This window comes from Leucoraja erinacea, unplaced genomic scaffold (assembly GCF_028641065.1).
Source record: "Leucoraja erinacea ecotype New England unplaced genomic scaffold, Leri_hhj_1 Leri_58S, whole genome shotgun sequence".
Taxonomy (NCBI): Eukaryota; Metazoa; Chordata; class Chondrichthyes; order Rajiformes; family Rajidae; genus Leucoraja; species Leucoraja erinaceus.
In genome coordinates, this window is record NW_026576498.1 from 5,001 (window position 1) to 21,656 (window position 16,656).

At 49.0% G+C, this 16,656-nt stretch overlaps 1 protein-coding gene across 1 annotated transcript; it reads right to left on the bottom strand.

The window, feature by feature from the left end:
- Positions 1-5,349: 5,349 nt before the first annotated feature.
- LOC129694248 (uncharacterized) lies at positions 5,350-6,201 on the bottom strand. Its single transcript, XM_055630962.1, has one exon. The coding sequence runs from the start codon at positions 6,199-6,201 to the stop codon at positions 5,350-5,352; it is 852 nt and encodes a 283-aa protein (XP_055486937.1).
- Positions 6,202-16,656: the final 10,455 nt, after the last annotated feature.

Consider the following 16,656-nt stretch of genomic DNA (forward strand, 5'->3'; position numbering starts at 1 on the left):
CGAAAACCTGCTTTGCTGTGAGTATATCTGCCACAATGTACACCAAAATTGAAGAAAGGGTCTCGACCCAAAACGTCACCCATTCCTTCTCTCCAGAGATGCTGAGTTACTCCAGCACTTTGTGTCACTAGAATTTAGAAGACTCGCTAGAATTTGGAAGATTGAGGGGGGATCTTATAGAAACTTACAAAATTCTTAAGGGATTGGACAGGAAGATTGTTCCCGATGTTGGGGAAGTCCAGAACAAGGGGCACACACACACAGTTTAAGGATAAGGGGGAAATCTTTTAGGACTGAGATGAGAAAAACATGCAGGAAGATTGTTCCCGATGTTGGGGAAGTCCAGAACAAGGGGCCACACACACAGTTTAAGGATATACTTATAGGATAAGGGGGAAGTCTTTAAGGGGTTGGACAGGCTAGATGCAGGAAGATTGTTCCCGATGTTGGGGAAGTCCAGAACAAGGGGCACACACACACAGTTTAAGGATAAGGGGGAAATCTTTTAGGACCGAGATGAGAAAAACATGCAGGAAGATTGTTCCCGATGTTGGGGAAGTCCAGAACAAGGGGCCACACACACACAGTTTAAGGATAAGGGGGAAATCTTTTAGGACCGAGATGAGAAAAACATTTGTTTTCCCACACACACACAGAGTGGTGAATCTGTGGAATTCTCTGCCACAGAAGGTAGTTGAGGCCACACAGTTCATTGGCTATATTTAAGAGGGAGTTAGATGTGGACCTTGTGGCTAAAGGGATCAGGGGGTATGGAGAGAAGGCAGGTACAGGATACTGAGTTGGATGATCAGCCATGATCATATTGAATGGCGGTGCAGGCTCGAAGGGCCGAATGGCCTCTACACCTGCACCTATTTTCTATGTGTCTATCTGTGGTTTAAACCAGCATCTGCAGTTTCAGTTTCCTTTAGAGATACTGCGCGTAAACAGGCCCTTTGGCCCACCGAGTCCGTGCCGACCAGCGATCCCCGCACACACTAACACCATCCTACACCCACTAGGGACAATTTTTACATTTTACACCCAGCCAATTCACCTACAAACCTGCACGTCTTTGGAGTGTGGGAAGAAACCGAATATCTCGGAGAAAACCCACGCAGGTCACGGGGAGAACGTGCAAACTCCGTACAGACAGCGCCCGTAGTCAGGATCGAACCTGGGTCTCAGGGGCTGCATTCGCTGTAAGGCAGCGACTCTACCGCTGCGCCACCGTGACCGTTCTATCTTGCATGTAAATAACTTGGACATAAACGTGGACAGGTCGGTCATGAGGAATAGGAGCAGAATTAGGCCATTCGGCCCATCTAGTCCACTCCACCATTCAATCACGGCTGATCTATCTCTCCCTCCTAACCCCATTCTCCTGCCTTCTCCCCATAACCCCTGACACCCGCACTAATCAAGAATCTATCTGTATCTCTGCCTTAAAAACATCCACTGTGACTTGTGGCCTCCACAGCCGTCTGTGTGGCAAAGAATCCCACAGATTCACCACCCTCTGGCTAAAGAAATTCCTCCTCATCTCCTTCCTAAAGGAACGTCCTTTAATTCTGAGGCTGTGCCCTCTGGTCCTAGACTCTAGACTCTAGACTCTCCCACTAGTGGAAACATCCTCTCCACGTCCACTCTATCCGGGCCTTTCACTATTCGGTGAAGTTTCAATGGGGTGCCCGCTCATCCTTCTAAACTCCAGCGAGTGCAGGCCCAGTGCCGTCAAACGCTCATCGTATGTTAACCCACTAATTCCTGGGACCGTTTGCGTAAAACCTCCTCTGAACCCTCTCCAGAGCCAGCACATCCTTCCTCAGATACAGGGCCCAGAATTGCTCACAATAGTCCAAATGTGGTCTGACCAGAGCCTTCTAGAGCCTCAGCGTTACTTCCCTGTTTGTGAAATTCTAGCCCTCTCGGAATGTGTGTGCAGTTTTGGTCTCCAAATTTGAGGAAGGACATTCTTACTATTGAGGGAGTGCAGCGTAGGTTCTCGAGGTTAATGGCGGGACAGTCACATGTTGATAGAATGGGTCGGCTGAGCTTGTGTACTTAGAAGGATGAGAGGAAATCTCATTGAAACATATAAGATTATTAAGGGTTTGGACACGCTGGAGGCAGGAAACATGTTCCCGATGTTGGGGGAGTCCAGAACCAGGGGCCACACACACACCACGCGCGGCGGCACACACACACACACACACACACACACACACACACACACACACACACACACACACACACACACACACACACACACACACACACACACACACACACACACACACACACACACACACACACACACACACACACACACACACACACACACACACACACACACACACACACACACACACACACACACACTTTAAGAATAAGGTGTAACTTGGTTTATACTCTCTAGAATTTAGGAGATTGAGAGGGGATCTTATAGAAACTTAAGGGGTTCTAAATTCTTAAGGGGTTGGACAGGCTAGATGCAGGAAGATTGTTCCCGATGTTAGGGAAGTCCAGGACAAGGGGTCACAGCTTAAGGATAAGGGGGAAATCCTTTAAAACCGAGATGAGAAGAACTTTTTTCACACAGAGAGTGGTGAATCTCTGGAACTCTCTGCCACAAAGGGTAGTTGAGGCCAGTTCATTGGCTATATTTAAGAGGGAGTTAGATGTGGCCCTTGTGGCTAAGGGGATCAGGGGGTACGGAGAGAAGGCAGGTACGGGATACTGAGTTGGATGATCAGCCATGATCATATTGAATGGCGGTGCAGGCTCGAAGGGCCGAATGGCCTCTGCTCCTGCACCTAATTTCTATGTTTCTATGTGTCTGACTTCAGTCTGAGGAAGGGTCTGGACCCGAAACGTTGCCCATTCCTTCTCTCCAGAGGTTCGATCCCGACTACGGGTGCTGCCTGTACGGAGTTTGCACGTTCTCCCCGTGACCTGCGTGGGTTTTCTCCGAGATCGTCGGTTTCCTCCCACACTCCAAAGACGTGCAGGTTTGTCGGTCAATTGGCTGGGTATAAAATGTTAAAAGAAATTGTCCCGTGTGTGTGTGCGCGGGGATCGCTGGTCGGCACGGGGCCGAAGGGCCGAGTTTCCGCGCTGTATCTCTAAACTAAACAGAACCAAAACCCTCGCAGGTCACGGGGAGAACGTGCAAACTCCGCAGAGACAGCGCCCCGTGGTCAGGATGGAACCCGGGTCTCCGGCGCTGTGCGGCAGTGACTCTCCCCGCTGCTCCACCGTGCCGTCCCGTGACTCTGATCATCTCCCCTTTGTTCACGACTACAGGTTTCACACCAGGAAGTCGAAATTCTGCGTTGATCCGAGCAATAGTATCGTGAAGGACATTACAAACTTCATCGACATCGAAGGTAAGTCAATAGACAATAGGTACAGGATTAGAGGCCATTCGGCCCTTCGAGCCTGCACCGCCATTCAATATGATCATGGCTGATCATCCAACTCAGTATCCCGTACCTGCCTTCTCCCCTGACTCCGCTATCTCTAAGAGCCCTATCTAGCTCTCTCTTGAAAGCATCCAGAGAACCGGCCTCCACCGCCCTCTGAGGCAGAGAATTCCACAGACTCACAACTCTCTGTGTGAGAAAAAGTGTTTCCTCCGTTCTAAATGGCCGACCCCTTATTCTTAAAAGTCTGCGGCTCAGCATGTAGAAACATAGAAACATAGAAATTAGGTGCAGGAGTAGAGGCCATTCGGCCCTTCGAGCCTGCACCGCCATTCAATATGATCATGGCTGATCATCCAACTCAGTATCCCGCACCTGCCTTCTCTCCATACCCCCTGATCCCCTTAGCCACAAGGGCCACATCTAACTCCCTCTTAAATATAGCCAATGAACTGTGTGGCCTCAACTACCCTCTGTAGCAGAGAGTTCCAGAGATTCACCACTCTCTGTGTGAAAAAAGTTCTTCTCATCTCGGTTTTAAAGGATTTCCCCCTTATCCTTAAGCTGTGACCCCTTGTCCTGGACTTCCCCAACATCGGGAACAATCTTCCTGCATCCAGCCTGTCCAACCCCTTAAGAATTTTGTAAGTTTCTATAAGATCATGGCTGATCATCCCCAATCAGTTCCCCGTTCCTGCCTTCTCCCCTGACTCCGCTATCTCTAAGAGCCCTATCTAGCTCTCTCTTGAAAGCATCCAGAGAACCGGCCTCCACCGCCCTCTGAGGCAGAGAATTCCACAGACTCGCAACTCTCTGTGTGAGAAAAAGTGTTTCCTCGTCTCCGTTCTCAATGGCCGACCCCTTATTCTTAAAAGTCTGCGGCTCAGCATGTACCTCTGCAGGAGGTACACCTTCGGCACAACTTGCCCACGCCGACCAACATGCCCCATCTACGCCAGTCCCACCTGCCTGCGTTTGGCCCATATCCCTCCAAACCCATCCAAATGCCCTCCAACCGTTGCGATAGTCCCAGCCTCAACTACCTCCTCCGGCAGCTCGTTCCATACACCCACCGCCCTCTGTGTCAAAAAGTTGCCCTTCAAGTTCCTATTAAATTTTCCCCTCTCAGCTTAAACCTGTGTCCTTTGGTCCTTGAATCCGCTACTCTGGGTAGAGGATTCAGTGAATTCACCCTGTCTTCCCCCCGCCCCCCTCCCCTCATAGAAACATAGAAACATAGAAATTAGGTGCAGGAGTAGGCCATTCGGCCCTTCGAGCCTGCACCGCCATTCAATATGATCATGGCTGATCATCCAACTCAGTATCCCGTACCTGCCTTCTCTCCATACCCCCTGATCCCCTTAGCCACAAGGGCCACATCTAACTCCCTCTTAAATATAGCCAATGAACTGGCCTCAACTACCCTCTGTGGCAGAGAGTTCCAGAGATTCACCACTCTCTGTGTGAAAAAAGTTCTTCTCATCTCGGTTTTAAAGCATTTCCCCCTTATCCTTAAGCTGTGACCCCTTGTCCTGGACTTCCCTAACATCGGGAGCAATCTTCCTGCATCTAGCCTGTCCAACCCCTTAAGAACTTTGTAAGTTTCTATAAGATCCCCTCTCAATCTTCTAAATTCTAGAGAGTATAAACCAATGATCGTATGCACCTCTATATGGAGGGGGGGATGAGGGAGGGGCACGCTGTGGGGAGGGGGGGTGAGGGAGGGGTGTACTGTGGGAGGGGGGGGGGGGGTGTACTGTGGGGAGAGGGGCGGGGGATACAGGGTTTGTTGGTTGTGGTCCAGACTTCAGCGGCCAACCAGAGTTGACTTTTCTCCCAACATATTCCAGGGAAATGCAAGAGAAGAGCGAAGATGCCTTCGGCAAGAGCGAGGGTGGGATCTCCACCCATTAGAGGGTCTGCCTCAACTGAGAAGAACCACGTTACCAAGGAAACGGCCGCCAAGATCGCACGCTCCATTGCTCCCACCACCACCGACCTTGACCTTCCCAACATGGTTGGTCATTCCATTGCTCCCACCACCACTGACCTTCCCAATATGGTTGGTCATTCCATTAATCTTTCCACCACTGACCTTCCCAACATGGCCGTTCATTCCATTGCTCCCACCACCACTGACCTTCCCAACATGGTTGGTCATTCCATTGATCTTTCCACCACTGACCTTCTCAATATGGCCATTGTTCAGCCCACTACTGACCTTCCCAACATGGCCGTTCATTCCATTGCTCCCACCACCACTGACCTTCCCAACATGGTTGGTCATTCCATTGCTCCCACCACCACTGACCTTCCCAACATGGTTGGTCATTCCATTAATCCCACCACCACTGACCTTCCCAACATGGCCGTTCATTCCATTGCTCCCACCACCACTGACCTTCCCAACATGGTTGGTCATTCCATTGATCTTTCCACCACTGACCTTCTCAATATGGCCATTGTTGATCAGCCCACTACAGACCTTCCCAACATGGTTGGTCATTCCATTTCTCCTACCACCACTGACCTTCCCAACATGGTTGTTCATTCCATTGCTCCCACCACCACTGACCTTCCCAACATGGTTGGTCATTCCATTAATCTTTCCACCACTGACCTTCCCAACATGGCCGTTCATTCCATTGCTCCCACCACCACTGACCTTCCCAACATGGTTGGTCATTCCATTAATCTTTCCACCACTGACCTTCCCAACATGGCCGTTCATTCCATTGCTCCCACCACCACTGACCTTCCCAACATGGTTGGTCATTCCATTGCTCCTACCACCACTGACCTTCCCAACATGGCAGGCCATTCCACTCAAGCTCCCCGTGCAACAGCCCTTCCAAGCGTGGCGGGCCATTCAACCACTGCCCTTCCCAAGATGGCTGCCCACTCAACAGACGTACCTTCATCCGTGGATCAGGAGAAGAGAGAAAGTCCTGGAAAATCAGGTTCGATCCACGGAGCAGAATGTGGCCATTGGGGGTCGAAGGGGGCCAGTTGTACAGATAGACCTCATTCATGCCATTGGGACCAGGTCATCAGCTCAGGCTATGCTTTGACCCTACTGAAGGCTGTTTGATGGGATCTGAGTTGGGTCTGTTGTCTCTGGAAGGCAGGTGGTGGAGAGGGTTGATGTACACAAGATGGAGGCGTGTAGACGCAGGCAAACGTTCCCCCGTGTCAGAGTAGTATCTGGGGGTGGTCACAGCAGTAGAGTCGCTGCCTTACAGCGAATGCAGCTCCGGAGACCCGGGTTCGATCCCGACTACGGGCGCTGTCTGTACGGAGTTTGCACGTTCTCCCCGTGAACTGTGCGTGGGTTTTCTCCGGGTGCTCCGGTTTCCTCCCTCCCGCACTCCAAAGACGTGCAGGTTTGTAGGTTAATTGGCTTGGTCTAAATGTAAACATTGTCCCTAGTGGGTGTGGGATAGTGTTAGTGTGTGCGGGGATCGCTGGTCGGTGGGCCTGTGCTGTGAATCTCACGCATTGGAGGTGGAGGGAGGGTGGAGGAGGTGTCGTGTGGGATAGTATCGGCTCAGAGCGGTGGGGCTGAATGGCCTGTGTTAGTCACTGTTGTTCCTTCCCGGTGTTGCAGGAGGTAGGGGTGAGCGGCCCACCGTCACGCTGGCCCCCCAGCGGCAGGATCCCCACGTCCACGAGCCCTCGGCCACCGGCCCGTCGATCATCAACACCGTGGCGGCAACGGTGGCGGCAATGTGCGGGGCGATCGTGGTGGTCGTGGTGTACGCCAAGTTACGCAGGAGAGGCAAGTCTCATTTCCCACCCCCCTCACTTTCCCCCGCTATTCTCCTGCTGCTCCCCACACATTGTATTGTATTGTACTGTATTATAACGACCACACAGCCAGGCTGGTGGAATTTGTTACAGCTCGGTACAGGTTCCAACATTTCATCAAACATTAAACATATAGAAACATAGAAATTAGGTGCAGGAGTAGAGGCCATTCTACCAAAAATGCTGGAGTGACTCAGCGGGGCAGGCAGCGTCTGGAGAGAAGGAATAGGCAACGTTTCGGGTCGAGACCCTTCTTCAGAATGAGAGGGAGATACTGAGATAAGGAAGTGCGAGGTGTGAAAATGGGTCAAAGGGGATGGGGATCCAGCATCATTGTTAGCTGGGCGATTGGGTGACATTTCGGGGGGGGAAACGAGAGAAATTGGCGGTGATGTGGAGAAATAAAGAACAATGAATGAAAGATAAGCAATAAACATAGAAACATAGAAATTAGGTGCAGGAGTAGAGGCCATTCGGCCCTTCGAGCCTGCACCACCATTCAATATGATCATGGCTGATCATCCAACTCAGTATCCCGTACCTGCCTTCTCTCCACACCCTCTGATCCCCTTTAGCCACAAGGGCCACATCTAACTCCCTCTTAAATATAGCCAATGAACTGTGTGGCCTCAACTACCCTCTGTGGCAGAGAGTTCCAGAGATTCACCACTCTCTGTGTGAAAAAAGTTCTCTTCATCTCGGTTTTAAAGGATTTCCCCCTTATCCTTAAGCTGTGACCCCTTGTCCTGGACTTCCCTAACATCGGGAACAATCTTCCTGCATCTAGCCTGTCCAACCCCTTAAGAATTTTGTAAGTTTCTATAAGATCCCCTCTCAATCTTCTAAATTCTAGAGAATATAAACCAAGTCTATCCAGTCTGTCTTCATAAGACAGTCCTGACATCCCTGGATATACATACAAACAGACACATTACATAATACATAAGGGCCATGCTTATTCTTATTCCTCACCGTACAGAGTTTAAAATGTTAATTGCAGTGGGAATGGAACTGTTTTTAAAGCGGTTTGTTTTGGAGGCAATTGTCCTGTAGCGCCTCCCAGAGGGCAGTAGCTGAAAGGCATAGTGTGCAGGATGAGTAGGATCAGAGATGATCTTGCGGGCTCTGTGTAATGTCCGTTTGTGGTAAAGTGATTCAAGGGAATGGTAGGGGTAAGCCAATAATTTTAGATGCTCTGTTGATGATGCGCTGTAATTTCTTCCGGGAGAGTGAGTCGAGACTGCCGAACCAGACTGTGATGGATGAAGTGAGGATGCTTTCGATGATGGCTGTATAGAAGCGGAGCATGATCATTATTATCTAAATGGTGGCCGATTGGGAAATGGGGAGATGCAGCGAGACCTGGGTGTCATGGTACACCAGTCATTGAAGGTAGGCATGCAGGTGCAGCAGGCAGTAAAGAAAGCGAATGGTATGTTAGCTTTCATTGCAAAAGGATTTGAGTATAGGAGCAGAGAGGTTCTACTGCAGTTGTACAGGGTCTTGGTGAGACCACACCTGGAGTATTGCGTACAGTTTTGGTCTCCTAATCTGAGGAAGGACATTATTGCCATAGAGGGAGTGCAGAGACGGTTCACCAGATTGATTCCTGGGATGTCAGGACTGTCTTATGAAGAAAGACTGGATAGACTTGGTTTATACTCTCTAGAATTTAGAAGATTGAGAGGGGATCTTATAGAAACTTACAAAATTCTTAAGGGGTTGGACAGGCTAGATGCAGAAAGATTGTTCTCGATGTTAGGGAAGTCCAGGACAAGGGGTCACAGCTTAAGGATATGGGGGAAATCCTTTAAAACCAAGATGAGAAGAACTTTTTTCACACAGAGAGTGGTGAATCTCTGGAATTCTCTGCCACAGAGGGTAGTTGAGGCCAGTTCATTGGCTATATTTAAGAGGGAGTTAGATGTGGCCCTTGTGGCTAAGGGGATCAGGGGGTATGGAGAGAAGGCAGGTACAGGATACTGAGTTGGATGATCAGCCATGATCATATTGAATGGCGAATGGTGCAGGCTCGAAGGGCCGAATGGCCTCTACTCCTGCACCTAATTTCTATGTTCTATGTTTCTATGGCTGTATAGAAGCGGAGCATGAGATGAGACCTTGCTCTGAACTTCCTGAGCTGTCGGAGATGGAAAAGTCCTTCTCCCGACACGCTCGCTGCTGTCAGTTTGGGATAATGACAACAAATAATACTCCCCCCCCCTCCCCACCCAATTGTATTATTTCAGGACACAGGGGACAGGTCAAGGCCAACGAGAATGAACCACCCTCGGAATCCATCCCCTTGGTTTGATGTTCGCCCTGGGAGATTCCCACTAGCCAGATGAAGATCAGGACCGCTAAACTCACAAGCAGCGTTGAATGGTGGACACGGGGCACGGTTTAATGTCGGGTTGCGTGTTACAATGTGGTTCCCCCACCACCCCTCTCCTTACCGCCATTCCCTCCTCCTCCCACTCCCACTCCCCCTGGGAATGCGAGTGTTTAGACCCAAAGTCCACGCGTTGTAGAACAAGCAGAATTAGGCCATTCTGCCCATCGAGTCTACTCTGCCATACTCGATCCTGGCTGATCTAACTCTCCCTCCTAACCCCACCCTCTCCGTAACCCCTGACACCCGCACTAATCAAGAATCTATCAATCTGTGCCTTAAAAATATCCACTTACCTGGCCTCCACAGCTGTCTGTGGCAAAGAAACCCACAGATTCTACAGAGCTTTAGTGTTCGTAAGTGATAGGAGCAGAATTAGGCCATTCAGCCCATCAAGTCTACTCCGCCATTCAATCATGGCTGATCTATCTCTCCCCCCTAACCTCATTCTCCTGCCTTCTCCCCATAACCACTGACACTAATGAAGAATCTATCTATCTCTGCCTTAAAAATATCCACTGACTTGTGGCCTCCACAGCCGTCTGTGGCAAAGAATTCCACCCTCTGACCAACCTACCCCCTTGCACTTTTTAAAAATCATAAAATGCTGGAAAAACCTTGCTGGTTGAACAGTGTCTGTGGAGAGAGGAACAGAGGTAACGTTCCGGGGTGGTCGAGCCAAACAGTGTGGAAACAGGCGCTTTGGCCCAACCTGCCCACGCCGACCAACATGCCCCATCTACACTAGTCCCACCTGCCTGCGTCTGGCCCATATCAAGACACAGGTGAGCCTTGAGCTCAGGAACGCCTAAATTAGTTATTTAGTAATTAGTACGCCTAAATTAGTTATTTTCCCCGCTCGTCAGTGATCAGGCCACGTATCAGTCCTCCCACAGCTCACGGCCATTTTCCAATCTTCCAACCTGCCCCCTTTGCACTTTAAAAAAAAAACTACCTGCACTTTCATTGCAGTTTTTACTCCATTCTAATGTACGGTTTGATTTGTAATCGTAATCATAATCAGATGTTTTGCCTGGAACACAATTTTTTTTTAAAAACACCCTATCATGCGCTTAGTTAAAGGTAAGACAAAAAAAAGCTGGAGTAACTCAGCGGGTCAGGCAGCATCGCTGGAGAAAAGGACCAGGTGACGTTTCGGGTAGAGACATCACCTCTTCCTTCTCTCCGACTGACCGATCCGCTGAGTTACTCCAGCTTTTTGTGTCCATCTTCGGTTTAAACCAGCATCTGCAGTTCCTTCCTACACATGTGTTTAAGATTTGTACTGAGAATGGAAAAATAAAATGTTTTACTTACAGCTGCATAATAGGCCTGTAAATGCAATAACACACTGATAATAATCTATCTATCTATCTATCTATATATATATAAAACTCAAATCCGTCCGTCCGCCTGCAGTACGGATCCCTTCCTGCCTTTCGATTCATGCCCGATACTCGCAGATGTCCAATCGGAATGGCCGATGCTCGCAGATGTCCAATCGGAATGGATTCATTTGCATGTACGGCTGCCGGCTGCATTTCTTCCTTTGATTCATTGCCACGCCCAATCCAAACGCTCAATCTCCGAGATATTTTCCATTTCGGTAGAGATTTCGCTTTTCTTTCTAAGTATCCGCTCCTCATTTCATTTCGTCGTGTTGAAGTACATGTTTTTAAGCAAATCCTTCTCCCACCCACCCCCAAGTATTTCAAAAATAAACAGGCTTCTCCATTTACATGTCAGCTTCCAACACACTTCCAAACAAAGTTGCAAGAGAGGAACACTGAACTTTTCACTGCTGCAGCAGGCAGGGGAGGTGTCAATGGATTTTTTTTTAAAGAGGCAGGGCAGTGCTGGAATCTTACTTTTGAGAACGGCTTCAGTTCCATTGGAGGAGACGGGTGCATGGTGGAATATTGGGTTGGGGGAATCACACCATTGGGGGAACAGAACCCAATGGGTCCTCCACTTGGTCTAGTATAATATTAAAACTCTGTGGCTGCTGGCTGGCTGTGTTTCTGCCTGATTTGTGGTTGCCAGCCTGTGGGTGCCAGCCTTTGAGTGGTTGTTACGCCAACACCAGACCCACAAACGCCCAGATTTTTTCCATTTCGGTAGAGATTTCACTTTTCATTCCAAGTATCCATTCCTGATTCAATTTCGTCGTGTTTATGTACCCATTTTAAATAAAATCCTTCTCCCCCCCCCCCCCAACTCACTCATTTTGTCGCCTCCTGCTGGCCAGCGACCATAACGGCTGCTGGCGCCCGCATCTTGCCTCAAAGACGCCAATTAAAAACAGCCGCACTGCTGAGTCGCTTGAGTTGGAGGACCACGTCTCCCGTGGGGGCTATGGGTAGGGAACGGCTACGTTGGGGGAGCAGACCCAACGGGTCTGCACTTGGTCTAGTATTAATTTAAAATTCAATAAATCAATCACCATTTTACTAATGAAAAACGGTCCTTAATGTAACAAGTCCGTAGAAGTTCGTAGGCACAAAATGCTGGCGTAACTCAGAGGGTGAGGCCGCATCTACGGAGACAAGGAATGGGCGACGTTTCGGGTCGAGACTTCTTCAGACCAGCATTCTTTCTCCACACACATAGAAGTCCGTAGTTTGGCGTAAGTGTTGTGCAGAGTTCAAGAGGCTGGAATGAAGTGGACGTTACAGTGTTCAGGCTCCTGTACATTCTCCTCGATGGCAGGGGGTGAAACGAGAGCGTGGCCAGGGTGGTGTGGGTCTCTGGTGATGCTGGCTGCCTTTTTGCGGCAGTGTAGATCCCTCAGCTGGTGGGGAGGCTGGTCAGCATCCATGATGGACCGGGCAGTGTCCACAACTCTGCACATCTCTTCGTTCATTGAAACATAGAAAATAGGTGCAGGAGTAGAGGCCATTCAGCCCTTTGAGCCTGCACCGCCATTCGATATGATCATCCAACTCAGTATGCCATCCCTGCCTTCTCTCCATACCCCCTGATCTCTTTAGCCACAAGGTCCACATCTAACTCCCTCTTAAATATAGCCAATGAACTGTGTGGCCTCAACTACCTTCTGTGGCAGAGAATTCCACAGATTCACCACTCTGTGTGTGTGGGAAAACAAATGTTTTTCTCATCTCGGTCCTAAAAGATTTCCCCCTTATCCTTAAACTGTGTGTGTGTGTGTGGCCCCTTGTCCTGGACTTCCCCAACATCAGGAACAATCTTCCTGCATGTTTTTCTCATCTCAGTCCTAAAAGACGTTCCCCCTTATCCTTAAACTGTGTGTGTGTGTGTGTGGCCCCTTGTTCTGGACTTCCCCAACATCGGGAACAATCTTCCTGCATCTAGCCTGTCCAATCCCTTAAGAATTTTGTAAGTTTCTATAAGATCCTCCCTCAATCTTCTAAATTCTAGTGACACAAAGTGCTGGAGTAACTCAGCGGGACAGGCAGCATCTCTGGAGAGAAGGAATGGGTGACGTTTCGGGTCAAGACCCTTTCTCCAATTTTGGTGTACATTGTGGCAGAGATACTCACAGCAAAGCAGGTTTTCGGTTTCCATGGGTTGAGATCCGATCATACTTAATAACCCAACAAATATCACTTTTGATGACTTTTCGGAATCCCTGGCAACATCTAATTCCCTCTTAAATATAGCCAATGAACTGTGGCCTCAACTGCCTTCTGTGGCAGAGAATTCCACAGATTCACCACTCTCTGTGTGTGAAAAATGTTTTCCTCATCTCGGTCCTAAAAGATTTTCCCCTTATCCTTAAACTGTGACCCCTTGTTCTGGACTTCCCCAACATCGGGAACAATCTTCCTGCATCTAGCCTGTCCAACCCCTTAAGAATTTTGTAAGTTTCTATAAGATCCCCCCTCAATCTTCTAAATTCCAGCGAGTACAAGCCGAGTCTATCCAGTCTTTCTTCATATGAAAGTCCTGCCATCCCAGGAATCAGTCTGGTGAACCTTTTCTGTACTCCCTCTATGGCAAGAATGTCCTTCCTCAGATCTGGAGACCAAAACTGTACGCAATACTCCAGGTGTGGTCTCACCAAGACCCTGTACAACTGCAGTAGAACCTCCCTGCTCCTATACTCAAATCCGTTTGCTATGAGGAGTTCAAGATTCCTGGGCGTTCAAGTTGTCGAGACAGGAACGTGCAAAATGGCTACATTTTTGGTTCTGAATTCCTCCTGCATGTCCTTCTCCATGTGACAGAGGAAGGGAGCGTTCGGCCCATCACCTCTGTGTTGGCTCACGGGGGCGATGTCTCCAGTACATTATTCACACACACGCACGCACACACATATATACACACACACAAATGTACGCACGCACGCACATATATATATACACATTCTACTCTGATCAAGAAGGCTCATCAGCGTCTCTTCTTCCTGAGGAGACTGAAGAAGGTCCATCTGTCTCCTCAGATCCTGGTGAACTTCTACCGCTGCACCATCGAGAGCATCCTTACCAACTGCATCACAGTATGGTATGGCAACTGCTCGGTCTCCGACCGGAAGGCATTGCAGAGGGTGGTGAAAATTGCCCAACGCATCACCGGTTCCTCGCTCCCCTCCATTGAGTCTGTCCAAAGCAAGCGCTGTCTGCGGAGGGCGCTCAGCATCACCAAGGACTGCTCTCACCCCAACCATGGACTGTTTACCCTCCTACCATCCGAGAGGCGCTACAGGTCTCTCCGTTGCCGAACCAGCAGGTCGAGGAACAGCTTCTTTCTGGCGGCTGTCACTCTACTCAACAACGTACCTCGGTGACTGCCAATCACCACCCCCACCCCCCCCGGACACTTATTATTATTTATTCAAATCGTTTGCTATGTCGCTCTTCCAGGGAGATGCTAAATGCATTTTGTTGTCTCTGTACTGTACACTGACAATGACAATTAAAATTGAATCTGAATCTGATATATACACACACACACACACCAAACGCACGCACGCCATCTGATTCTGGCTCGGAGCTTCTGCGTCGTTGGAGCTTCCCGACACCGGTCTCTTACCCGATGGTGAAACCCGTAGGCCGGATTTAAACAAAAAAAGTGCAAAGTGGGTAGGTTGGAAGATTGGGAAATGGCCTTGAGCTATGGGAGGGCAGATCCATGGCCTGATCACTGACGAGCGGGGAAAATAACTAATCTGGGCGTACAGAGCGTCGATCCCAGGCAAGGGATCGCCGGCTCCGATGTAAGTCCACGACTCGTGGTGGGGGGCTGAAAGTCAGGGCCTCCAGCCCCACGATGTTAGGCCTCAGAACGACCGGAGATACGACCAAGGACAACAATCGCATCTCCGGCAAGGTAAGAGAATGAAAACATTTCCCCCGCCCCCTCCCCACATAAAACAAATCTGTCTTGAAGAGGGTTCCACCCCAGTGAGTTCAGACGTTTGGCAACACACTTGTAACAAATCCTTGTACCTCTTTTTCTGACGACGTCACACAAGTCTGGGAGGAAATGAGCCACGGTGGACTATATGAGAGATTATTTATTAATAGAGCAATTTTAGAAGCAAGCAAGTTTATCTCTACAGCCCATATAAGGGATTGGACACGCTAGAGGCAGGAAACATGCTCCTGATGTTGGGGAAGTCCAGAACACAGTTTAAGAATGGGGGTGAGCCATTTAGAACGGAGATGAGGAAACAATTTTTCTCACCAAGAGTTGCGAGTCTGGAATTCTCTGCCTCCGGATGCTTTCAAGAGAGAGCTAGATAAGGCTCTTAAAGATAGCGGAGTCAGCGGATATGGGGAGAAGGCAGGGGCGGGGTACTGATAGGGGATGATCAGCCATGATTACATTGAATGGTGGTGCTGGCCGAATGGCCTCTACTCCTGCACCTATTGTCATTTCAGTAACAAGCCAATTCAAAGTGCTTTACACAGAGCATTGAAAAGCAATGAAAAACATTGTGGTGGATGTTCATGTTAAAATGTGTTTTTGAGTGATTCTGTTGCTTTTAATTGTATGACAGACCTGACTAATGAAATTCCTCATATGTTGCAAAACATACTCGGCGAATAAAGTCTGATTCTGACTGTACGGCAAATCATATTCCTCGTATGTTGCGAAACGTATTTGGCTAATAAAGTATTATTGTGGTTGTGATTACTGGAGCACAAAGGGGCGGGGGGAAGTCAACACAGATTAATTATCGGGATTAGCAGTGGCACCAGGGTAGAGATAGGAAGGAAGGAGAGGGTGCCAAGCTCTGCCTGCATGTGATGCATATCCCACCATTCCCTGCATATCCATGTGGGATTTCTATTTGAAAGCCTCTTAAACTAATCAAGTTCTAATCAAGTAAACAGCAAGCTATTTACTGGCTTGACCCTGCCAATAAACGTCATTCCCTCATCATGTAACGGAATCTGAGGAAAGACATTCTTGTCGTAGAGGGAGTACAGAGAAGGTTCACTGGAGACATCGCCCCCGTGAGCCAACACAGAAGTGATGGGCCGAACGCTCCCTTCCTCTGTCACAAGGAGGAGGGCATGCAGGAGGAATTCAGAACCAAAAATGTAGCCATTTTGCACGTTCCTGTCTCGACAACTTGAACGCCCAGGAATCTTGAACTCCTCATAGCAAAAGGATTTGAGTATAGGAGCAGGGAGGTTCTACTGCAGTTGTACAGGGTCTTGGTGAGACCACACCTGGAGTATTGCATACAGTTTTGGTCTCCAGATCTGAGGAAGGACATTCTTGCCATAGAGGGAGTACAGAGAAGGTACCAGACCAGTACAGAGAGTACCAGACTGATTCCTGGGATGTCAGGACTTTCATATGAAGAAAGACTGGATAGACTCGGCTTGTACTCGCTAGAATTTAGAAGATTGCGGGGGGATCTTATAGAAACGTACAAAATTCTTAAGGGGTTGGACAGGCTAGATGCAGGAAGATTGTTCCCGATGTTGGGGAAGTCCAGGACAAGGGGTCACAGCTTAAGGATAAGGGGGAAATCCTTTAAAACCGAGATGAGAAGAACTTTTTTCACACACAGAGAGTGGTGAATCTGTGGAATTC

Bases quoted from the DNA above. Each gene is read 5' to 3' on its own strand.
- LOC129694248 (XM_055630962.1), bottom strand. From the start codon at position 6,201: ATGACCAACCATGTTGGGAAGGTCAGTGGTGGTGGGAGCAATGGAATG.